Source organism: Hypanus sabinus, chromosome 11, assembly GCF_030144855.1.
Source record: "Hypanus sabinus isolate sHypSab1 chromosome 11, sHypSab1.hap1, whole genome shotgun sequence".
Taxonomy (NCBI): domain Eukaryota; kingdom Metazoa; phylum Chordata; class Chondrichthyes; order Myliobatiformes; family Dasyatidae; genus Hypanus; species Hypanus sabinus.
This window is the reverse complement of record NC_082716.1, coordinates 33,119,823-33,145,780: the sequence shown is the minus strand read 5'-3', so window position 1 is coordinate 33,145,780 and position 25,958 is coordinate 33,119,823. Positions and strand designations below refer to the sequence as shown.

The window sequence follows — 25,958 nt, the reverse complement described above, 5'->3', positions numbered from 1 at the left end:
AAGGAAACTAAATTCAAGCAAGTCTTTCAGATAATAGATCCCTTGTGTATAAAAATTTTGAATGCCGAAATTGTACTTTGACCTTTTTTAAGAGAAGCAGAATTCCTTTAATGATACAATAGACAATAGGTGCAGAAGTAGACCATTCAGCCCTTCGAGCCTGCACCGCCATTCTGAGATCATGGCTGATCATCTACTATCAATATCTGGTTCCTGCTTTGTCCCCATATCCCTTGATTCCCCTATCCATAAGATACTTATCTAGATATGGACTGTGATAGTGCAAATACTTGAAAAAAATATTGCGGTTCTGGTTAAATTGAGACCGAAGTTAAGTGGTTAGATGGTAGTCCTGTCCTAAGCAACAATATTGTTCCATGGATTATTCATGTGCAATGTTATATAACTGCCAATATAGTCATCAGTAGTGCAGTCTGGGGCACTACTTAATTTGTAGAATATAAAGACTTAGAAAAAGTTTATTACCACCAAATTTTGGCCATATTATTAGTCACAGGATTGTTTGTATTAACATGTGTAACTGCTATGTTGAAAACCTGACGGTGAAGTACTCTGAGATGTCATCTGTCCACTTCCCTCCACAGATGCTGCCTAACCCACTGCATTCCTCCAGCAGCTTGCCTTTTGCTCCAGATTACAGCATTTGTCTTCTGCTTAGTTGTCACATTGGTTATATCTGTAAACTAATAACATTTTTCAGCATCACGTAAAACCAAATGCAATTTATCTTGGTAATGTCAGTCAATCTCTGGTGAAGGAAAGAGGTGACTATTTCACTGATATAAAGCAGTTTTCGCTTTATTAACGACGTGTAATGTATACAAAACCGTACAAAAAAGTATAAAATCATATTCTCAAAAATATTTACAGATGTTGGTAGCAATAAAATCTGGTGGGATTTTGAAATAGTTTGGTGCTAACTTTCTGTGTATATACACAATTCTTTTACTATTGGATGTCTTATCCCTTTCGCATACAGTGAATAGTAATGCCTACGAGGTTATAATGCAGGTAAGAAATTCAGCATATTATAAGGTAGTAAAATTCAGTTCAGCTACCACTTTAAATCTTCTATTATCCACTAAAGTGTGAATTACAAGCATTGATTATTCGGAATTTTGGAAAACCTAACCTGCCAAAAAATGAAGTTCTATTCCAATGAAAGCAAAGTCCTTCACATATGTAAATTGGGTTAATTGGATTCCATGACTACAAACTTTGATCATGAGGAAACTTGTAATAGTCGAATTTCATTTTGGCTGCTTTTTATTTCATCTTTTCTCTGCCTCTTAGGGCATTCACTGACACTAAGGTGCTTGTAAACTTGTACCTCCTCCAAGTTGTTTCTATTTTCAGCATAATTGAGAAGCGAGGACATCAGATGATATAATCAAGATGAGCTCAAGTGTCCACATTGAATCAATTCCAATAAATATGTGATCTTTTATGTCTTTCATCCAACGTGCTTGGGGGAAAATTCATGTGCATGTTCAAATCTTGGTTATTTCTGTTCCATAAACACCAGCCTCATTTTCAGAACTGTAATTACAATCTGTGTGTTTTAAAGGATGTGATTGTACATCCACTGCACTAATAGCCAGGTATCTTCCCTTAGTGCCAAGCACTTACATGATGACTGAATATTAAAGGTGTGTTGAAAGTACTTGAGACTCGTCTATGGTGATGGGCATCCAAGAGTAGAAATAACAGGTAAGAGGTATTCACCAATCTGAATTATGTCACAGCAATGGATTGGTTTATCTGTGGGAAGCAAATGAGCTGCTCACTCTATAAAGATATCAAAAATACAAAATGAGTAATAGAAATGGTCTTTTCACTGTTTCTTTGAGTATAAATGTTTCTTTGTAGTATGTTATAGTCTGACAGGGAACACGCATTCAATAAGGAAACTAGATATTGTTGAAATCCCATGTCTTTTCTCCATCCAAAACTAAAGGTGAGAAATACTTCTATGGCTGCGTGACTTTTTAAGTTTCAGGAAGTTACATATATTTCTCATTGGATGTCTGATAGTTTGGTGTAACATAAGCCTTGGTGTTCAGATTAAGAATCAATAACTAATTCATACTGCAAGCACCAGAGCAAGAAAACTGGAATTAAGGTTTAATTGAAACCAAATATTTTGTCTTTGTTTTTAAAAAAAAATTAATGTTTTTCCAAATGGCATAATTCTTCAAACAAGCATGATGTACTAAGGAAACAGTTTCCTTATTTTAATTCTGTATCCCTGAATAGTCTAATGGAAAGTTTATCCTTCATTTTGAAACAAAGGTGGTACAACATTATGCACGTTTACTTGAACAATTGGCTTCAAAAAAATATTTTGAATAAACTTGGCTGTGAATTTTGGAATGTGGTAAGTGAAGGCCCACTGACTTTGATGGACATGTGCGATATTAACGTGTTTGTTCTGGAGTGACCGGACTTTGCCATGAATTTCTAACATCCTAGCTGCATTTAGTAGTTATCAGTAAATGCTGGAGGTATTTCATTTTGTAGTGAATCATTGTTATTCTCAGCAATTACCAATGATTATATTAATGCTGACATGCTCTCATAAAACTATTTACAGGTTGATAGTGCCTGAAAAAGCTTTAAGCAAGAAAGTATTCTCCCAAAAGGAAAGTAAATCAAATAAACTATAATCATTTGACATTATCTAAGCTTTGTTCAGACACAAGAATTGGGGAATTTGGCCTGTTCCTTAATTCCACTTGCTGTAAACTATATCTAATTTTAGGAGGAAGGTTTGAGCTCAGTTGTCAGAGAAAGCTGTTCACCAGTATTTGCCCTGATTACATCAATCCAGGTTTTCCAAGCTGGGTAAAAGAGAGCTGCCCTTTCCCATAGACTAAACCACAGCAAGACTGCCTGCCTTACCGGAAAAAAGAGAAGTATATAAAAATTGCGAGAGGGGATGAGGGAACACACCAAAGGACATTTTAATCAGACTACAGTTCTCTCCTCTTCTGGCAGCAAATGCCAATGGCTGCTGCACCTTTCCCCTTTCCTGTGTAAGTTACCACACAGGTGTTGTCCTCAGCATATGCTCCATGAGTGTGTGACCCATGGGAATATGCACTGCAACCAGTCAGGGTCCAGCCTTCGTCACATGACACCATCACCTGGAAATTAAAGCAAATAATCAACAACACATCCAAATCTATTAGTACAGGCAAACTCTGCCTGGGGGACTAAATCCCATATTTTAACTTCAGCCAGTAGGAATTATGGGATCGTGCCAAGCCAGATACTTTTAAAATTACAGGATGGCAGAGTCCAACCAATATAAGTCTAGCAATCTTAAAAATCAAAACTAAGGTTCCTGATGTTATTTTAAATTAACTAAGAATCATTAGCAGTTCCCTTCAGAAGGAAATGCAAAATATTCATTGCAAAATTTTTATTTATTGGAACTATTCAATGGTACTGGTTTTTATGCATTTAATCAGATTTAAGAAGAGCATTGGCAAATGGAAAATATGTTGCTGCTGTCTCCCAATGAATCAATGTTAATATTTGATTTAGGTAAATAATCTGGCTGCTTGCCTGGTAACTGCATTATTTTTGCAAATCCTTTAACAATGTAAAGAAAACAATCCTCGGGTTCAAGATTGTGTTGCTCTTGTGTTCATTGTTTTCCTGTAGAAAATAAACTTTAACAATAGAAATGTTTTTATAAACCCTTTCTTGCATTGTCCATCCCTAGAGTAAAGACTTTAAAAAGAATTTTGAATGTTTAGAATATAGTCTTACCTTTTCCATTTGGCCTGTGGAATGTTGTTCCTTCACCTTGCACACAAGACTTGGAGCTTGGCAACAGATAGCATGTGAGATTGTCTCCTTTTGCCCAAGACACTTCTTGTTTTCATGAGGCATTGTTGTATCACTGAATGTTGAAAAGGAATGTGAGCTGCAGCCTGCAAGCAATGGGAAAAGTTGTTTATTTCCTTTGGAATCACTTTCCTAAAATGACTTTCAGGAAAACAATTTCACTGATTCTTTGCATGCATTGGGACTGCACAGCTACGTTTGGACAGCATCCACACCAGGACCATCAGACACAAAGACAGTTACTTCCCCAAGCTGTTAGAGTGATCAACAACTCCACACATTAACCCAGTGCACCATAACTACTTTATCTCTCCTGTCAGTCACCTTAGGTGCAGATATTCCTGTACCCAGCATCACATTATGTACATACAATCAGTCTATGTATAAGCTAATCTTATGTATTTAAGTTTATATTTTTATATTCTTCATGCTTTTTTTATGATGCATCAGATCTGAAATAACAGTCATTTCACTCTCCTTTATACTTGAAGAATAACAATAAATAATCTTAAATCTTAGGAAGTTAGTCAAATCATTCCTCTCAGTTTAAAGATTTTTTTTATATAGCCACATAGGACTGTTCATGTTGCATGTAGTTTAAGATTTTCCAAAGCTCTGAAGTATGTGTTTCATGAGGATTTTTCTGTACAAACTGTGAAGCCCCTATATATATCAGGTTTCTGAAACACAATTCTGCAGAATGCACAGGTTATATTAGAGCAATTAAGTTATTATTCAAGAAGCTGCACAGTGCCTTACAGTCACAGTTCTGTTTAACAAAAGGGTACTTTTTCACTCCCACTGTATTTTACAAATCACTGAAGGGGTTTGGTGGAGCCTGTGTATTCCTGTTAATTTTTTCCCAATATTCCCATCTCTCTGACCTGAACTTTCAAAGTCTGAGGCCACAGCAAAGGCAAGATCTTTGTAATTAGAAAAAGAAAATAATGGAAGCTGTCAGCAGTTCAGGCAAAATCTGCGGTTAAGCATCAGTTGTTTTTCTATCCATAGATGCTGCCTGACCAGCTGGGTGTTCCAAGCATTTTGTTCTATTTCAAATTTTAAAACTATGCAAACATTTGATTTTCAAAATGCCAGTTTGATTGACCACGCGGAAACCATAAGCCAGAATTATTTAAGCCAACGATCACTATCAATAGCTTTAAAATTATGTTTCTGAAGATCAGTTTCTACCTAAATGATACCTGTTTGATAGAGAATATATGTATAAGATTAATCTAAAATCTAGCTCATAATCTATTGATCAATTTTGTCTCTAGTTATCAACCATTAACTTCATCTCGCCACCATATAGGAACTGGGCTTTCAGCAAAGGTGGCCAACATCATGCCTAACTCCAAATAATCCTGGAGCCTCCAGCCAGGGCACTGTGAAACGGGAAGTGCATGCAGGCACCCTGAATGGATTAGACCAATAATTGTACTCGTAGTCTCAGTGCAGACAGAAAGTTGAATCTGGAACCTGCACACAATTTGATACAATTATCCACCTCTGTTCCTTGACAAAAACTGGGAAAGCTCATCTGCTCAGCTCTTTGAATTCATTTTTATCAGACCATAACACATAGGAACAGAATTAAGCCATTTGAGTATGTTCCACCATTTGATCATGGCTGATTTATTTTTTCCTTTCAACCCCATTCTCCTTACTTCTTCCTGTAACTTTTGATGCCCTTAATCAAGAACCTATCAACCTCTACTTTAAATATACCGAAAACACTTGGCCTCCACAGCCTTCTTTGGCAATGAATTCCACAGATTCACCAACCTCTACCTAAAGAAATTCCTCTTCCTCTGTGTTCTAAACAGACATCCTATTCTAAGGCTATTCCCCTCTGGTCCTAGACTCTCCCACTATTGGAAACATCTCCATTTCTCCCCTATTTGGGTCCTTCAATATTCAATCTGCGATCCCCCTCATTCTTCTAAACTCCTGCAAGTATAGGCCCAGAGCCATCAAATGCTTTATATAGAGATAGGACATCTCTCACTCCCATACAGCCACATTTCTCAGGACATTGCTTACCAGTGAGGATAAACTCCTTGTGTGGACAGCCTGCCATTTGTGTGGTGCCATCATCAGCCACTGAACTTGCGTTGACAAGGCATTCAGTTCTTGGCCAAGTGCAGCACCTGGCAACTGCATAAACCCCATTATTCCCAACAGCATTGTGAGCTACACACTTCTTGCCTTGGTCTTCCTGGAATATTTATGTAGAACACAAAAAGAATTTCATTTACAAGGAAACCAACGACCTGAATTACCTAAAATTGCCACTGCAATTGCAGGAATTATTTTTAGCTCAGACTTTGAAGTTGGCATTGAAATGCAAGTAGTACTGTGTTTTAAGGTTGCTGTAGTAAAATGATCATTTGAAAATCCCTAAATCTAATGTTGCTAATACCCTTGGAAGCCTGTTCTCCCTTGATGATAAATCCAGAGTAGGCACTGTTCAGCAAAGGTGATTGTCAAATAAGACTTAAGTATAGTCTTCTGTTGTTAATCTATTGGCACTGTTGTAAACAGTCCTCCCCTGATAAACCTTATAACAAATTCCAGCACTCTGAATACATTCTCCAGTATCTTGGTGTTTGTACAACATATAACCAATCGAGCATGAAGAGCAAGTACCAAAATGCAAAGTTTTGAGGCTATGGAATTTCTGTCCTCTTGTTCTTTCACAATGATTTCTAAAATCAAAGCAAGAGGCGGAGAGGAAGAAGTGATGGCATCTCGGAGAGAAGCCGTTTTTTTTTAACCGACTGGGGAAAGGAGGCTAGACTGCGCAGGCACGTGAAAGTCGGCCTCTGAGATCAGTGGGAGAATTTAAAAAGTGAGCAGAGGCTGAGGACGCGCTTCACTCCCAGTGAGGTAAGGCCAGGTAAGCTCCTTTAATTGATCTAATTAGCTTAGGAGTAGGTAATGGAGGCAGCAGTTAGGGCAGTTGAGTGCTCCGTTTGCAGTATGTGGGAAGTCAGGGCGAGCACAATTGTCCCTGATGACTACACCTGCAAAAGGTGCATCGAGCTGCAGCTCCTGACGAACCATGTTAGGGAGCTGGAGCTGGAGCTGGACGAACTTTGGATCATTTGGGAGTTTCAGGGAGATAGTCACCCCTAAGAGTCAGGAGACAGGTAGCTGGGTGACTGTCAGGAGAGGGAAGGGGATTAGACAGGAAGAGCAGAGCACCCCTGTGGCCGTTCCCATCATTAGTAAGTATACCGTTTTGGATACTGTTGGTGGGGATGACCTACCAGGGACAAGTTGCAGTGGTTGCATCTCTGGCACCGAGACTGGACTCTCAGCTCAGAAGGGAAGGAGGGAAAAGAGGGCAGCAGTAGTGATAGGGGGATGGATAGGAGGTTCTGTGGAAGAGATCGAGAATCCCGAATGGTCTATTGCCTCCCTGGTGCCAGGGTCCACGATATCTCAGATCAAGTTCTCAGTATTCTCAACAGGGTGGGTGAGCAGCCGGATGTTGTGGTCCATGTAGGGACCAATGACGTCGGTAGGAAGAGTGAGGTAAGTTTAAGGAGTTAGGCGCCCAGTTAAAGGATAGGACCTCCAGGATAGCAATCTCAGGATTGCTACCAGTGCCACATGCAGGTGGGTTTAGAAATAGTAAGATAGAGCAGATCAACATGTGGCTGAAGACATGGTGCTGGAGGGATGGCTTCAGATTTATAGATAATTGGGCATTTTTCCATTGAAGGTGGGACCTGTTTCAGTGGGACAGTTTACATCTGAACTGGAGGGGGACAAATATTCTTGCAGGCAAGTTTGCTGGAGAGGTTCTAATGGATTTAAACTAGATACAAGGGGGCAGGGAAACCAAAGTGTAGGAACAGATGTATGGGAGAAGGAAGAAAAAGAAGATAGTAAAGTTGTTTGCACTGTTAAGAGATAAACAGAGAGGAAGAGGTGGAGAATTTCTTAAATGCATTTATTTTAATGCTAGGAGCATTGTAAGAAAGATGGATGAGCTTCGAGCATGGATTGATACCTGGAAATATGTTGTAGCTATTAGTGAAACATGGTTGCAGGAGGGGTGTGATTGGCAACTAAACATTCCTGGATTTTGTTGCTTCAGTTGTGATAGAATCGGAGGGATAAGAGGGGGAGGTGTTGCTTTGCTTGTCAGAGAAAATATTACAGCGGTGCTCTGGCAGGATAGATTAGAGTGCTCGTCTAGGGAGGCTATTTGGATGGAATTGAGGAATGGGAAAGGTGTAGTAACATTTATAGGGGTGTATTATAGACCACCTAATGGGAAGCGAGAATTGGAGGAGCAAATTTGTAAGGAGATAGCAGATATTTGTAGTAGGCATAGGGTTGTGACTGGGAGATTTTAATTTTCCACACATAGACTGGGTAGCCCATACTGTAAAAGGGCTGGATGGTTGGGGTTTGTAAAATGTGTGCAGGATAGTTTTTTGCAGCAACACATAGAGGCACCAACTAGAGAAGCGACATTGTAGGATCTCCTGTTAGGGAATGAGATAGGTCAGATGGCGGAGGTATGTGTTCAGGAGCATTAGGGTCCAGTGATCACAATGCCATTAGTTTCAATAGTTTCTGTACTGGGTCCGATGTTGTTTGTCATATATATTAATGATCTGGATGTATGGGTGGTAAATTGGATTACTAAGTATGCAGATGATACTAAGGTAGGTGGCGTTGTGGATAATGAAGTAGGTTTTCAAAGCTTGCAGAGAAGAACTAGAAGAGTTTGCTGAAAGATGGCAGATGGAGTTTAATGTTGATAAGTGTGAAGTGCTACATTTTGGTAGGAATAATCAAAATAGGACATACATGGTAAATGATAGGGCATTGAGGAATGCAGAACAGAGTGATCTAGGAATAATGGTGCATAATTCCCTGAAGGTGGAATCTCATGTGGATAGGGTGGTGAAAAAAGCTTTTGGTATGCTGGCCTTTATAAATCAGAGCATTGAGTATAGGAGTTGGGATGTAATGTTAAAATTGTACAAGGCATTGGTAGGGCCAAATTTGGAGTATTGTGTACAGTTCTGGTTACCGAATTATAAGAAAGATGTTCACAAAATAGAGAGAGTACAGAGAAGATTTACTAGAATGTTACCTGGGTTTCAGCATCTAAGTTACAGGGAAAGGTTGAACAAGTTAGGTCTTTATTCTTTGAAGCGTAAAAGGTTGAGGGGAGACGATAGAGGTATTTAAAATTATGAGGGGAATAGATAGAGTCGACATGGATAGACTTTTTCCATTGAGAGTAGGGGAGATTTAAACAAGAGGACATGAGTTGAGAGTTAGGGAGCAAAAGATTAGGGGTAACACGAGGGGGAATTTCTTTACTCAGAGAGTGGTAGCTGTGTGGAACAAGCTTCCAGTAGAAGTAGTAGAGGCAGGTTTGGTTTTGTCATTTAAAGTAAAATTGGATAGGTATATGGACAGGAAAGGAATGGAGGGTTATGGACTGAGTGCAGGTCGGTGGGACTCGGTGAGAGTAAGCGTTCGGCACGGACTAGAAGGGCCGAGATGGTCTGTTTCAGTCCCATAATTGTTATATGGTTATATGATTTCCTAGGCAAAATACAGGTGGTATGCTTTGGGATGCTGAACTATTTAATAATAGTAATAAACTGATGCACTGGGAAGAGTGTAGAGCATTGGTTGGGCAGCCAGGGCACACCATGTGCTCTACCCTGATCCACTACTCATCACCATTAAGTTGCATTCAATTTGCTCAAACTGTCTGATTTACTTAGACCCAATTCTAAAAGATTTTTTTTAATACTGGGAAGCTGGTACTGTACTTCACTGCTGTAATGTGTTATGACCTGCCTTCATCAATTCACCTCATTTTACCACCATTGCCCTTACTGGATCCACAAAATGTCTTTTAACATTCTAGTATCAACTCAATATCTTCATCCATCATTTTCTCCCTAGTCTTTGTGGATGTTCTCCTTTCTATTAGTCATTGCAATTGAGATCGTGATCAATATGTTGCAACATAAACTTTCTCCATGTTTTACCTCTATATGTTCCCCTCTTCTCTTTCCATTTTTTGAGTAACTTGAACAACTGAACATTTCCTCATTCTTGTCACAGTGCACGGTAGCTTTGGCTGAGTGTGCCAGTCCTGATCTCTTTGACCACACGGTCCTGCACAACAGCTGATTCTCTGTAAGCAGATGGCATATCAAAGTTCAAAGTAAATTTATTATTGAAGTACACATATGTCACCATATACAGCCGTGACTTCCATTTTCTTCTTGCCGCCATACTCAATAAATCTATAATAGAATCAATGAAAGACTGCACCACTTGGGCGTTATACAAAAATACAAGATGGCAACCATGGCAACAGTTTTCGGTCTACATACATCATTTAATAGCCTGCTGTACCTGCACATTGCCTTTTGTTAGAACCACATCCAGATGTTGTGTGTGGTTCATCTGTTAGCAAATGGCACACACTTATAACAAAAGAAAATGAAGGGATTAGAGGAGGTAACAATACAGGCTAACCACACAGACCAAACAAAGTGCAGGAGAGTTGGGCATAAAAGTGAAAGTTGTTCTCTTCATTTGTTAGGGAACTTTACAATTAAATGACTTGCTGAATCCAAATTATTGAGAATCTCCACAAACATTGCAGGGAATGGAGGGAAGTGGATTATGTACAGGCAGAAGAAATTTAGTTTAATTCAGCATAATGTTTGGCACAAACATCATGAGCTGAAGGTCCTGCTCCTGAGTTCTATGCTCTTCGTGTTTGCTAGATGTAATTCAGAAGTGGTACAACAGATTACTAATGACACATGCTAATCTACATGTTGGTTATTTTGTACCCTCACTACTTTTTATAATTAATTCAAATAGATAATATTGAAACTGAATCAGTATTTTCTGTTTACTCACCCTTTAGTACAGGCGAAGACAATCCTGCAATTCTGTTGGGTGTGACTAAACGCTGATCCTCTGGAAACCAGATGTCATTGATTGCTTTCTTTGTGGAATAATGAATAAGTCTCTGGCGTAGTTCAGATACCGTGATGTTAGGGTCAGCGTTCATTATGATCGCCGAAATGCCTGTAGAGGAAAAAAGCAAGTCAAAAAGATATCCAATGAATAACATCAACTTTCTTTTTAGTGGTTCCAGTAGATGAGATAAACTGGACCACGTAATTGCCTCTGACAAAAATGTGTCGTTGGGAGCAGAAAAGGACACATGAATGTCCTCCGACTTGGTCATTCAAAAGATATTTAAAAAAAAGAATATGAACATGCTTATACACGTCAACTGTATTCAATACTTAGGACAGACCTGTGTTTTTTTCCCTCAAAGCTGGCAAATTTAAGGTGCTGGATATGGAGCACAGAGCCTTTCGTCTAGAGGAAAAGCTGTTAATTTCTCTTGAACCTGTACCTGATAGCAAGAACAGAAGACTCATGACCCAAGGGATAACTGTAGGTTTATCTCCAGTGACAACATGTAATAAGAATTATTAATTGTGCTCCAGCAAGTTCACTACAGGCAAGAGCTGCAGAGTGAGGAGATCTTAACAAGAAGCTGTAAAAGTGTCCACCTTGGTTATCAAGTCTTAGACTGCACCTTTCCACATGAACATGAGTGAATCTGGCAGCTGGCGTGAAAAATGGGACCTGTGCATTCCAAAAGGCGGCGCCGAATTTCCGTGAGGCAGTGGCTATTTGAGCGCTAGCACTTCATCAGCCCCACTGCCTTCAGCACTGTGTACCTGCCACTTGAGCTGCTGCCTGTGATGTTCCGCTCTTCGAGGTGAAGCACGTGACACAGTCACTAGAAGCACTAACAATGTCATCGCCAGGAGCAAAAAGATCAACGCAACGACCAAAGTTAGTTCCTAGGGTTCCACTTGTGGTCGGCTGGTTGTCACGATTTGTGGCACCTACAGTGATGACCTGAAAAAGATAACAAGCTGCTCGTTGCTATTTATTTATTTACTTATTTATTTGGAGATGCAGCATGCTAACAACCCAACAAGCCCACAACACCCAATTACATTCATGTGACCAATTAACCATATGCCCTTGGAACATGGGAGGAAACTGGAGCAGCTGGAGAACATACAAACTCCAGTTTCTGTATAATATATCTGATACTTTGTTTGAATCACTTTTAAGTTGCTTGGATATGACATTTGCATCCATTAGTTGTAATTAAAACAATTATCAAATCTTCCAGTCAACTTGATTTGATATAATTAGAACATTTGAAAACTTTTTAAGCTAACTGTTAATCTTCCTGTTTTAGGAATTCTGCTATATGACCTCGTTAGGCTATTAAGCCAGTAAAGGAGTGCAAGGGGCAGGCCAATTGACTGATGTAAATCATTGGCAAGTGAAGATTTTAAAAAAGCATAAGGCGAGAAGTTGTAAATATAGACATGTAAACCATGCCCATTTTAAACACTGTGTATACAGTATAAGTACAGCATATACAAACATAGGAAGGGGCACTTTCCAAGAACCTTTCACTTCTACGCCCCAAAAAAACCATTAGGAACAACCCTGGGACGTCAATGATCATGCATTGTTGAAGCACAAAGCTCAATCCTAATACCTGCACGTTTCCTTAAACCAACTGAACTATCAACCCTGCTTGTTGCAGTCAGAAAGACAAATGTACCTCCGGTTCTGAGGCTGGTGAATACAAACAGGCGTCATCCTTGTAATTTCCGGCAGCTGCAATCAACGCTACGCCTGTCCATGCTAATTGTCTGCAGGCTGAGTTCAGAGTCTGACTATATCCTCCAGCGAAGGGCAGCAGCACAATTACAGGTTGGTAAGGCTGAACCATCAGAGTTTTTCTGATGAACTCCAAACCTAAAAAGTAGAGGCAGAGTAGTCACCTTTTGAGCCGCCTCGAATTTCTGTCTCACCTGCTTAGATCTCAGTTCTGGCAATGGAATGAATTCAGATTCTGTTAGCTCTTATGGATAAAAACGCAAACCTCAATTTTAACAGAACCACGGCATTTTCTCTTTGATTTGAATACACTGCTAGAAGCTGTAAGTTGAAGGCAGCCTCTCCTGGGGACAGAAGATATTTATCTGTGCGAGTGGTTAGAGAGGAAAGGAGTTTGCTTTGCTGCTTTGTTCTGCCGAGCATTGTGGGTATGCTCTGTTGATGCCAGAATGTGTGGCAACACTTATAGATTGCCCCCAGTACACCCTCTGCTGTGTTAGCTGTTAATGCAAATGATGCACTTTACTACGTTTCAATGTATGAAAGACAGTGCCTATAAAAAGTATTCACCCCCCCAGAAGTTTCATGTTTTATTGCTTTACAACATTGAATCTCAGTGGATTTAATTTGGCTTTTTTTGACACTGATCAACAGAAAAATACTCTGTGTTAAAGTGAAAACAAATGCCTACAAAGTAATCTAAATTAATTATAAATACAAAAATCAAAATAACTCATTGCATAAGTTTTCATCCCCTTCAAGTCAATATTTAGTGGATGCACCTCTGGCAGCAATTACAGCCTTGAGTCTGTGTGGATAGGTGTCTATCAGCTTTGCATATCTGGACACTGTAATTTTTCCCCATTCTGCTTTACAAAAGTGCTCAAGCTCTGTCAGCTTGCATGGGAAATGTGAGGGAACAGCCCTTTTAATTCCCAATTGTATTGAGGTCTGGACTCTGATTTGACCACTGTAGGACATTAACTTTGTTTGCAAGCAATTCCTGTGTAGCTTTGGCTTTACGCTTGGGGTCATTGTCTTGCTGGAAAACAAATCTTCTCTCAAGTCACAGTTCTCTTGCAAGCTGCATCAGATTTCCTCCAGGATTTCCCTGTATTTTGCTGCATTCATTTTACCCTCTACCTTCTCAAGCCTTCCAGGGGCTGCTGCAGTGAAGCATCCCCACAGCATGATGCAGCCACCACCGTGCTTCATGGTAGGGATGGTGTGTTTTTGATTATGTGCGGTGTTTGGCTTACACCAAACGTAGTGTATAGTCTGATGGCCAAAAAGCTCAATTTTGATTTTATCAGACCATAGAACCTTCCAGCTGACTTCAGAGTCTCCCACATGCCTTCTGGGAAAATAGCTGATATTTCATGTTTTTTTTGTCTTTCTCTTTGACACTCTCCCATATAGCTGTGACAAGTGAAGCACCCGGGCAACAGTTGTTGTATGTGCTATCTCTCCCATCTCAGCCACTAAAGCCTGTAACTCCTCCAGAGTTGTTTTAGGTCTCTTGGTGGCCTCCCTCACTACTCTTCTTGCATGGTCACTCTGTTTTTGAGGACAGCCTGCTCTCGGTAAGTTTACAGCTGTGCCATATTCTTTCCATTTCTTGATGATTGACTTAATTCAGTGACTTTTTCTTGTATCCACCTCCTAACTTGTGCTTTTCAAAACAACCCTTTATGTGGAGTTGCTTGGAGTGTTCAGTTGTCTTCATGGTGTAGTTTTTGCCAGGATACTGACTCACCAACAGTTGGACCTTCCAGATACAGGTGTGTTTTTACTACAATCAATTGAAACAGCTTGACAGCACACAGGTGATCTCCATTTAACTAATTGTGTGACTTCTGAAACCAATTGGCTACACTAGTGATTATTTGGTGTGTCATATAAAGGGGGGGTGAACAGGTGAACACTCATGCAATCAATTATTTTGTATTTTATATTTGTAATTAATTCAGATCACGTTGTAGAAATCCGTTTTCCCTTTGACATGAAAGGGTCTGTGTCAAAAAGCCAAATTAAATCCACTATGATTCAATGTTGTAAGATAATAAAACATGAAAACTTCTGGTGGGGGGGAGGGCTATTTAAACTGGAGTCTTGAATCTTCAGTACACTGGTGTGAAATACAGGAGAACCAGCTCCCAAGACAGTTGTGTCAGAAAATCAATTCAGAGAAAATGATAAAAGAAAAATGGAGCAGGCAGGGTGATCAGTACTAAAAGATGGCCAAGCATCAGAGAAAATAATCATTGCAATGATGTAAAATGGCTAATATCAGGGCACAAAATGGTGAACTTTTCTGGTTTTAAGAATAGTGTTATTTTTGAAATGTGATCATAAAACTAAAATTGCTAATATCATGTATGCCCCCACCAAAGGTGCAAAGTTCACTATTAGGACTTTGATCTCTAAAAGCTGTTCCTGCAAAAGCATACTCTCCTATGGATTTGTGAATGTACTCAAAATGCTAGAACTGTACAACAGAGTGAAAACACTTCCACATGTCCCACATGTCTCCCAGATGTCCCACATACAAGACTGACACTGTCATTTCAAACATGTGATAGCATTTAGGTCCACATTCAAATTATGAAGAAAGGTGCATATATATGGTCCAGTTCAACTTAAAAAGAAAAGAAAATATCAAAAATCACAACATTAATAGATAAATTTATTTTTGTGAATTAGTTGTCTCCCCAACTCTGTATTCTACTCTTCAGTTCATTTTATTCAAAATTACTCTCATTTGGCCCCAGTTCTTTGAAACTGTTTTATATTTTTCTATGGCTTCCTTGTCAACCAAGCCTTGACAACTTGGGGAAGATGTAAGTTATTGTAGTGTAAATTTTGTACAAAGGTCCCTGTAATCAGGGCAATAAAATAAATGTGAATGACTTGATGCTGCTCACAGTTTCCTCCCTCCCTGGCACAATCCCAATGTAGAAAGCTATTCAGTTTTGTCCCAGTATAAAGACACTACTCACCGGCCAGTGCTCCACTTACAGTACCCCTTCCCTGGCAATTAAGAATTCTCACAGTGCGGATATTAGCTCCTTTGGCAACACCAGAGTCGCGCCCACAAACCACACCCACAGTGTGGGTTCCGTGGCTATCGCATTTACTAGCCTGCAGGAAAAAGAAGGCAAAACCACCTGATCATTGGAGAAGCTCTTAAGCAGGAGCCAGATATTAAACTCAATCTGTGCACCTACAGAGAAATGCAAAACTTCCACCACAATGTTACTCTACACTGCGTCAGGAAGTACTGCCACAAGGAAAATAATTTTGTCCCCATGTATGTAAATAAAGTTGTCAAGTGCATGCCCTTAATGTTGCTTTTCAATTTTTATGGGGCAAACATTATTGTTCCTGGAAAAGATGATGAAAATGGGAATTGATAGTATCATTAGCACTGATTAAGCATATTTACATGGAGCACTGCTACAAGAAAACAGCATCCATCATCACAGGCCTCCACCATCAAGGCCATGATCTCTTCTTGCTGCTATCATCCAGCATGAGGTATGGAGGCCTTGGGTCCTGCACCACTAAGTTCAGGTCCCTGAACCAGAGTGGATAATTTCACTCACCACAACTCTGAGCTGATCCTACAACTCACTTTCAAGGACTTTTTACAACTCAGGTTCCCAGTATTATTTTTCATTTGCACAATTGTAGTTTTTTGCACATTAGTTGTCTGTCCATCTTTGTTTATGTATAGTTTTTTTAATTAATCCTATTATATTTCTTTATTTTCCTGTAAATGCCTGCAATAAATTGAGTCTCATGGTAGAATATATGTACACATATGTACTTTGATAATAAATGATACTTTGACTTAGATTTTCCTCAGGCATTTTAATTACCTTGTTAGTCAAAGAACTCAAGCATCTTCGTCAATGTGGCAAACTGAACCGAGACATTCAGTGACAATACTCAAGATAAGCACCTCGAGGGTTTTCTCCACTTCTGACACGACTGTGACTTCCCATCAGTAGGTCCGTTTTGACAGTGGCACTAGGGACCTATACACAGTGGGAGAAGTAGCAGCTCCCCACCCCTCCACTGCCAATAATGTTGGTTTAATCTGTACTTAAAATGCCACTCTGAAAATAGTCAAGTTTAAATTACAATAATTCCCAGAGTAATGAAGGTCTCTTGACTACCAACTGCAGCTGTGAAGAAGCCATTCTTCACTTGAAAGGAAACTAAAAATGGATCATTAGTTTTCAGTAATGTTTTTAAATGGGTGAAAAAAGTAGGATCCTAAATGCAAGACAATTTAGAGGGTTTTGCTGTGCAAGTAAGGGTATGTTAGTAATATTTTGTTGTAGTCTTCAGGTGCACTTCAATGTATCCATATCTGCTGCTTTCCTCAATAGTCATCTTTTCCAATGATCTTTGGAATAAGAAATTAATTATTAAACCAACATCCAGTTCCTCTGTTCTTGCTGTACAAATCCCCACCCTGAATCCAATTAATCACTTCATCTAGGTTGAAAATTTCCAAGTGACTCAGTTACCTGGCGATAAAATCGAGTGCCATCCTCTTCTGGAATACTTTTAAATTCTGTTGCAAAAACTTTCCCTTCAATCTCTCGATGGTTGCTCTGTACACTAGTGTCGAGTAAGTAAACTTCTGCCAGATCACCATTATCTAACAAAATATGCAGTGAAACATTAGTGTATTAAATTACAACCTACCTGGTGGAGGAAAACTGCAAACTGATGTTTTCACACATGTAAATACAGTGGGAAATGCCACAAATTGACACTGCAATGCATCTGCTACTCTCGGATGCCAGCTCACAGCATGGAGTTGGGCTTAGTACAACCAATTTTGAGATTGAATTGTTGTGAATTTTGTTTTGTCGTGGCAGGTAAAAATTTCTGCAAGTTGCAGTAAAACATTTGTAAATAATAGTACAAAAGTAGAATAGTTAGGTAGTGTTCAAGGACTGTTCACAAATCTGATGGCAAAGGGCAAGAGTTGAACGTGGGTGCAAATACACACTAATGAAGTGCAGCACAAGGATTTTAATTCTATCGTGGGAATTATTGATCGACATAACATTGAAAGTGAAAGAAAACACAATTAACGATTAATATATACAAGCAAAAACACTAAACATACAATTTCTTAATTATGATAAAAGGACAAGTTAGTTTAGCTTGTCTAGTTATTAGTTACTAAAAGCTCTTTATGCATCTAGGTAAAGTGGACTCACTTGGTGGGGTGTACTGTTCTGCTGTGTTCCCTGAAGGAACAATTTGATTTAGATTCCAAGGGATAGTCTGAGCAAACACAGAAGAGTCTTCTTCAATATACTCAACGTGAGGTAAGCTCAGAGCCTGTGCAAAAGATGACACAAAAAAGCATTTCTAAATACTGTATTTGTCAGAGAAAAGTAAAATGAATAGAAAGACTTGCATTTGTATAGAATATTTCACAACATCAAAGGGCACTCCAAAAGCAATTTACAACCAATGTAGTTCTTCTGAAATGTAGTCAGTATTGCAATATGAGTAATAATGCACCGTAAACTCTACAAAATGCAGTTCAAAAATGAACAGTCTATTTCTGAGTTAATGTTGGTTGACATATTAGTCAGTATTGGAGGGAACTCATTGATATAGCAATGAGTTATTTGTCCATAAACTTGTAATTCAAAAGTGGGGTATGAAACTAACTGTGCATCATTCCCTCAGTACTGGGTTGGAGAATCAGCTATCGATTATGTCACCATGGCTCCAGAGCAGGACACGAATCCATAAGTTTACTCAAAGGTAAAACCTTGTAACCTATAAAAATGAAGGGAATGATTTTGTCTTGGATCCACACTGAATTTAGAATCCAGCCATATATTGTGTATATCAAATGTTTATTGACTTTAATATATTTGTTGAAGGTCATCTAAAACCCCCCCGTAAGGAGTTCCTTCAACACTCGGGTATGTGTATATAGCTGTTCTCCGTTTGTACGCTTTCCGTTGATACTGAGAGGGTGCAATGGTGACTTAATATGCAAATATGTATTGATCTTAAGATTATGTAAATTGTTTTCTCCCTGCCCCTTTATTTACATTGGTTTCCAGACATTAATGTGGAAAAGACACACGTTATGAAGAAGAGGAACGGCTGCAGAAGGCTGGATGACGGGTGACATCCTCCAAAATAGTGTTCTGCTGTAGCTTTCCCCAACATGGGGCAAAACAGGCCCTTCAGCCCACAACAGTGTGCTGACATCTTTTAAACCTACCCCTAAGATCGATCTAACCCTTCTGTCCCACGTAGCCATTTAATTTTATTTCGTCCATATGCTTATCTGAGAGTCTCTTAAGAGTCACTAATGCATTTGCCTCTTCCACCACCCCCGGCAGGCTGTTCCATGCACTCACCACTCTCTGTGTGTAAAAAAAACCAAAAAGCTCCATCTGACATTTCCCCATACTTTCCTTGGATCACCCTAAAATTATGCTCTTGTACTTGCCATTGCCACCCAGGGGAAAAGGCACTGGCTCACCACCTTATTTATGCTTCTTATTAAGTCATAAGCCTCTTGCCTCTCATTTGCTTTTCCTCCCAAGAAAAAAGCTCTAGTTCACTCAATCTTTCCTAATAAGAAGGGCTCTCTAGTTGTGGTAGCATCCTGGTAAATCTCCTCTGCACCCTCTGTAAAGCTTCCACTTCCTTCCTATAATGAGGTGAAATGTATTGAACAAAATACTCCACTACACAATAATCTCAGCTAGGAATCTATGCATTGTTATCATACTGCCATTTACATGCATTAAACAGTTCAAATGAACACACACCAACAGGTAACATTTGGTCCTACCGCTCTGCCACCCTCATATGTAACACATTGCTGCTTCTTGTTCATATTTAACCCACCTCAATCCCCTCTTCCCACCCAACGCTGAACAAAAGGGACTTTACCAGGTCCAGCATATCACTGCTCATTTTTATGACAAAGCCTTTGAAGACCTCATGGAATACCAGGACAAGTTCAGACATATAGCCATGCTTGGCTGCCTTGTTATGAAGCTTGCGTATGGTGTGTTCTGCCTGGGAATTGTGTGTGTTTTCTTTAAGCACCACTATGTATTGGCCAGGCAACCTCCAAGCATCCTGAAAATACAAATAAGGAAGAGTTATTTTAGTTAAGTATTCTTGAAAAATGGATTTTAATCTTAACTATGAATCAGGACATTGTTTACTTGGTCAGTACTCAAATCTTCTGTTAATTAACCAGATTTTCTCTAGTTCATCACACCATCAAGCAGAAATGCTTAATTAATTATTGATGGATTTGATCCCAGAATAAGACCTAATTACAAAATAATTTCAATGTACTTGTTAGAATGAATAACCTTCTGTTCCAACTTGCATTTATAAGGTATATTGCATGTATTAAAACAAAACAGTTGTGGGAGCATTATTGAACAACATATAACATAAGTCTTATGAGGACTTGTTTTTATTTTTGCATGTGACAGGCAGGAACATACCCTTATGGAAGCTAAGGGGACATCTGAATGACTTTCTAGATTATCTCAAAGGGCAAAAAAGAGTTACAACATTTGCCATCTTTCTGGAAACAGGAGGAGGAGGCCACTTGGATTTATGAGGCTGTTTCACGATATCATTAAAATCATGGCTCAACCAGTCTTGGTGTCAACACCTTTCCACATTCTCTGCTATATTCTGACTCCCTTGTACTCGTTAGAACTGAACAGCTCTGCTTCCAGAACTCTCTTGAGGTAGAGGATTCCAAAGAGTCTCAGTACTTTGAAAGAAGAAATATCTCATCATCTGCCTAAAATGGGGGACCATTTATTCTGAAAATACACCCTTGAGTTCTAGATTCCCACCCCCACCCCTGGTCAGTATTGATGCTAAGAGAACGTTTCACTACCAATTCCCTCTCAAAATCTGTTTTTCAAAATCTTTCAGTTTTCTACTTCAGATAAATCACATCTCAGTCTTCCAGGCTCCAAAGAGTGCTGCCCAAACTGCTCAATCTTTTGGGATAACCCTTTGTGTATTGTCTCCAATGTAATCACAAGCTTCATTTAGTAGGGAGTTTAGACTGAACACTATCAATTGTCTTGCTGTTGGAGCTGCATCAAAACATTCCTTTTTCTAGTCCATTGCAAGAAAGACAATATTCTATTAGCCTTTGCAATTACATACTGTGGTATGCTAATTTCTGTAGATAAATTTGTATTACATCATTTTATAATTTCGCTCAACTTAAGTCATTCCTTTTTCATTCTTAGTTTCATTTCCTTTCAACTTCACTTTTCCTCATATTATTCTCCATCTACCAACTTGCTCACGTGATCTATATTCTTTTGCAGTTTCTATGTCTTTTCAAAACTTTTCAACCCAGTTATCCTGGTATCATCAGCAAATTTGACTACCGTGCATTCAAGATATTAACCTCTCATCTGCCTTTTTTTCTCTTTGTCTGTTCCACTAATCATCCACCAGTCTGCTATTCAGGTCTTCCATAAGACATCAGAGCAGAATTAAGCCATTCAGCCCATCAAGTCTGCTCCACCATTCTATCGTGGCATTTATTATCTCTCTCAACCCCACTCTCTCACTTTCTTTATGTAATCTATGATGCCCCTACTAATCAAGAAACTATCAACTTCCACTTTAAATATACTCAAAGACTTGGCCTCCACACTTCACTCTCAGACTAAATAAATTCCTCCTCACCTTTTTCCAAAAGAATACATTATTTTATTCTGAGGCTGTGCCCTCTGATCCTAGACTGCCCCCCCCCCCAACAACAGAAAACATCCTCTCCATGCCCACTCTAAGTTTTTCAATATTCGATAAGCTTCAATGAGATTCTCTTCCCCCTCCCCCCATTCTTCTAAACTTCAGTGAGTACAAACCAGAGCCATTAAACAATCCTAATACACTAACCCTTTCATTCCCAGGATCAGTCTTGTGACTCTCCTCTGCATCATCTCCAATACCACCTTTTGAGAATCCTGCATGAGTACACCCATGGCCCTCTTCACCTATGATTTCTGAATTTGCTCTGCATTGAGAAAATAGCCTACACATTCATTCCGTCTACCAAGTTAAATGATCATACACTTTCCTACACTTCATTCCATCTGCCACTTCTTTCCCCATTCTTCTATTTTGTCCTAGTCCTGCAGATTCCCTGCTTCCTCAACACTACTTGCTCTTCCACCTTTCTATTGTCCACAAACTTTGTCACAAAGCCATCATTTCCATCATCCAAATCATTGAATTTAGCATTCAAAGAAGCAGTCCCAACAAAATCATCTGTGGAACACCACTAGCCATTGGCAGCCGACCAGAAAAGGCTTGCTTTACCTCCTTCCAGTCAGCCATTCGGCTATCCAGGCCAGCATCTTTGCCTCATTGTGTGGCACCTTGTTAAAGTCCTTCTGAAAATCCAAGTACGCAACATCCACCAATTCTCCTTTGTCTATCCTGCTTGATATTTCTTCAAAGAATTCCAACAGATTTGTCAGACATGATTTCCCTGAAGGAAACTAGCTGACTTTGGCCTATTTTACAATGTTCCTCCAAGAACCTCAGGGCCTCATCCTTAATAATAATGGACTCCAGCATCTTACCAACCACTGCAGTCAAGCTAACTGCCCTATAATTTCCTGCCTTTTGCCTTCGTCCCTTGTGAAAGAGTAGAGTAACATTTGTAATTTTCTATTCCTCCAGAACTTGCCTGTATTATTCTAAAGTGTGGATAGTAGGTAACCATGAGGCTATAAAGAAAATTCAGAGGATTCAATTCTCTGGAGCAACAAACTATCTTCTGAATGGACTCCTGAGTAGAAGAAGCTGCTTCACCAGTAGATTTCCTCCGGCAGATTGTGTGCTGCTCCACATTTCCGCACCTGAACTCAGTCCACCAGCGAGGAATCCAGGGCAGAACACAAAATTAATATTGGAAGCACTTACACATCTCGGCCTATTGCCCCCTCCCAAAACAACTAACCTTTATTCATCCAAAGTTTTCAAGTCATATGTTGTTACTTCTCTTTAGTTCAACGCATGCCCCATTACCAACTAACTTTTCCTTGCATAATCTTCTCTTGCATTGTTCGATAGTCTGCTTTAAAAGAAAGCCCTCCTGACTTTAGATGAAACTGAATAACTACTCGAAATAGAACTAAAATTCGGATTAGTCTTAATCGAAATACCTGTGATCGGTGAAATATGTTCGGGGGGCTGAACGTTTCAAAGTAAAGAGCCCAGTATCTCTGGCCCAACAATAAAACAGGGATACTGCTTTTTTTAATCAATTCCCAAATACATCTGGTATCTGTCAGAACCACTCTGTTGCAGTCAGTCTTTTATTGAAACAATTACTACACCAGAGATCCTGGAATAACAATAATCCAAGGAATCCGTTAACAAAAACACGGATGGTACAGACAGCTATGGGGGAGCAAGACAGAATGGTCAGCAGAGAGGCACACCCAACTTTGCATGAAGTACGTTATCACTAAGCTGAAACGTTAACTGTTCCTCTCTCCGCCCAAGCTATCTGACCTGCTGGATAATTTTCGGCATGTTCTGCTTTTGTTTGAAATTTCCAACATGGAAACAATTGTTTATGGATGGGGTTATTGCTGATGTCAACCGGTCCCTCTACTGTGTTACTTTTCCCGATTTACCGTTTACCAGCATTCATTGTTGCGGACGCACTGAGTGTTAGGATACAGAGTTAGTCCTTACTGGAGTTAGGATACAGCCAACAATTTGCAACCTTCTAGATAATATAATTTTAATTCGGATTCGGACCCAAGCAAGACACAGTTTGCAGATTTTTGCCCGCTTAAGAACTGAACCGCAAGTGTGAAGTGTACAAAGTTCGCTTTCTTCTTTGGACACATCCTTCACTCGTTTCATCAATGAGGATGTCGCCTCGCACAGAAAGATTTCGAGCTGAGAAGCAAAGTTTGAAGCAAAGGCGCGCACAAATGGCGGGGTTGGAACATCATTATAAAAGTGGAAACAGTGACAAGAGACAAACTGCAGAGCTGCAGAATGCTGAGAAACTCAAGGCGGAGCTTACTGTGTTGGATCGGTGAAAAGCTGCGGGTTTGTTCTGAATCCTCCTCTCAGCAAAAGAACCCTGGAGAGTCTCCCCGTCCTCGATCCGCTGTTCCCCTGCAAAGTCCGACGCGGCCTGAAAGGATGCAGAGCAGAAGAGAATCAGTAACCTTGCCCAGAAGCAGCCCATTCTGGAGAGCGCGTATGAGAGCGGCGGGTTAGATGCGGGACAAATAGTCCTTATCCCTGCGAAAGCTGGTGGTAAACTCGCTCAGTAGTTTCTGGTACATGCTGCCGGTTTATATACCTGTGCAGACAGGTGTGAGCTCGCCACCCCCGCGTCATTAGGGTCCCTGGGCTGATAATCACGCCACCGCTTACACATCGGACCATCCATTCATATCAATCGTTACCTGACGGAGGAAAGCCCACAGCGATCAAATTACAAAGAAGGAGCCGGGAAAGACAGCCCCTTTTCATCAATAGGCCACTAATCCCTCCAAATTTACTGTTTGAACATCAACCTTGCTGCCCAAGGCGAGAGGAAGTGCTTTCAAATAAATATTATTCCCTCCTCTAACACCTGGCTATTTTCTGTCGTGCACATTATTTTGAAAGAATCTGAAGATATGTGCGGGGAAATTGCGAGGCTTGTCTGAGCTGGGGGAAAGGGTCCTGTTGGCACTGACCACATTCGGAAAGGAGCGCTCATTGGTGAGGTGAGGTTAAACAACAAAAAATCCCTTTGTTGTGGGGTCTTCACCTTTCTTCTGCCTCCAGAACTGGCAATCTAGCTGGACCTCCAGATCTGGTCTCTTCCTCTCTCTGGATCTATTCACTGCTAATAGTCAACGCACCAATGACTGTCTCATTTTTTTCCCCTTTCCTCTTGCTAACTCTAACCTGGTCCAATAAGAACCAAGCCCACGAATGTGATGTTGTGATGGTCTGGCAATCTAAGCTGTGCCTGCCTCCCAGGCACCACCTCAAACCTCCCTATGGACCATGACCCCATCACTGCAAATTTCCCGGTCACATACCTTCCTCAGGTTTTCCCTCCACGGCGTCCAGTTTAACTGTTTCCGAGTCTTGCACATCCCACTTCTATCTCCTGCCCAAGAACCACAAGCAAGTGTGCAGGAACAGAACTACAGTCTCAGCCTGCCCTTGTCCCAGCAAACATATTTCCTCCTGTCCTGATTCCAGCAGTCCTGTCCTTTCCCATCAGTGAGGTCTCAGGAGCTCTCTGTTGTTTTGACGGTTTCCTGTTTCCTAGTCCCCAGTCAGCTGAACTTTGACATGGATATGCAATGTCTCTGTAAGTCCACCTCTAATTTTTCTTTGAACAGAGGGCCCTCAGTGAATGCATTCATTTGCTTTGCTGAACTACTCCTAATATTGAACAAGTTCTCACATTCTACAGATCAAAGGTGTTATGAAGGGAACTGGCATAGTCTTGAGCTCTATCTGCTTCTTTGTGAGATGCAAGCAACAATATGTCTCAGGCCACTCCCGTAACTCTATGGAACTGCCTCCTGGATTCTTACTAATTCAAAAGTGTTACATTACTTTGCTGTCGGTCTTCAAGCTGCTCTCACCTTCATGGTGTGGATTTTTGACTTTTCCCTTCACTTTCTGCATGTTTCTTCGCTTTCTGGGTGTTGGCTTAAGTCAGGTCTTTATGTCTTGACTCTTGGCAGGGTCACCCATGCCAAACAGGTCAAAAGGTTGAGGCCTGACTGAGTGGGGTCCACCAGTCCTCCGGGTTTGGGGGTTCACCTCAGGGCTAACAACCTTGACTGGTCAAAAATGAATTATTGTTACAGAAACAGCAATGAAGAATGTCTGTGGATGGTTTGATGGCCAAGACAGAAGTGGAGGACTTTCATTGCTGCCCTAAATGCCAGTGGCATAACAGGCAGTAAGCAAGTAAATTATCTTATGTCTGCTATCCCTGTGCTCAGCAATTCTTCCCCCAGACAGAGCAAGGACAGAAGTTTTCCTCTTCCTCATTGTTCACCACCCACTTTCATTCAATGGATAAATCCTCACAATTTCCTTTAGCTCAAATAAAATTACCTTCCCCCTCCCCACCCGCTTTCCCTTCAACAATCCAAAGGTGCCATTACCTTTTCCACAGGAACTGCATCACCTGTCCTTTCACCTCTTTCCTTCCCACTGCCCAGAGATCCAGGCAGTCCTTCCAAGTAGAATAGTGTTCTTTTGCATTTCTTCCAATCTGGTGTTGGGCATTCTGT

General features: G+C 40.2%; 1 protein-coding gene across 1 annotated transcript; it reads right to left on the bottom strand.

Moving 5' to 3' along the window:
• Window positions 1-786: 786 nt before the first annotated feature.
• Window positions 787-24,001, bottom strand: pcsk9 (proprotein convertase subtilisin/kexin type 9). The gene is made up of 12 exons (XM_059984088.1): window positions 23,723-24,001; window positions 19,567-19,758; window positions 17,856-17,979; window positions 17,151-17,284; window positions 15,612-15,753; window positions 12,554-12,750; window positions 11,643-11,826; window positions 10,804-10,974; window positions 9,915-10,063; window positions 5,923-6,097; window positions 3,799-3,962; window positions 787-3,167 (listed from the first exon to the last, which is right to left on the bottom strand). The coding sequence occupies exons 1-12, from the start codon at window positions 23,888-23,890 to the stop codon at window positions 2,994-2,996; spliced, it is 1,974 nt and encodes a 657-aa protein (XP_059840071.1). The 5' UTR covers window positions 23,891-24,001; the 3' UTR covers window positions 787-2,993.
• Between the last annotated feature and the right edge of the window lie 1,957 nt (window positions 24,002-25,958).

Coding starts and splice junctions, on each gene's coding strand:
- pcsk9 (XM_059984088.1), bottom strand. CDS start 23,890: ATGGGCTGCTTCTGGGCAAGGTTACTGATTCTCTTCTGCTCTGCATCC. Junction 19,759..23,722: donor CTTTTCACCGATCCAACACA/GTAAGCTCCGCC, acceptor TTGTATTTTCAG/GATGCTTGGAGGTTGCCTGG. Junction 3,168..3,798: donor CCACAGGCCAAATGGAAAAG/GTAAGACTATAT, acceptor TTTAATTTCCAG/GTGATGGTGTCATGTGACGA.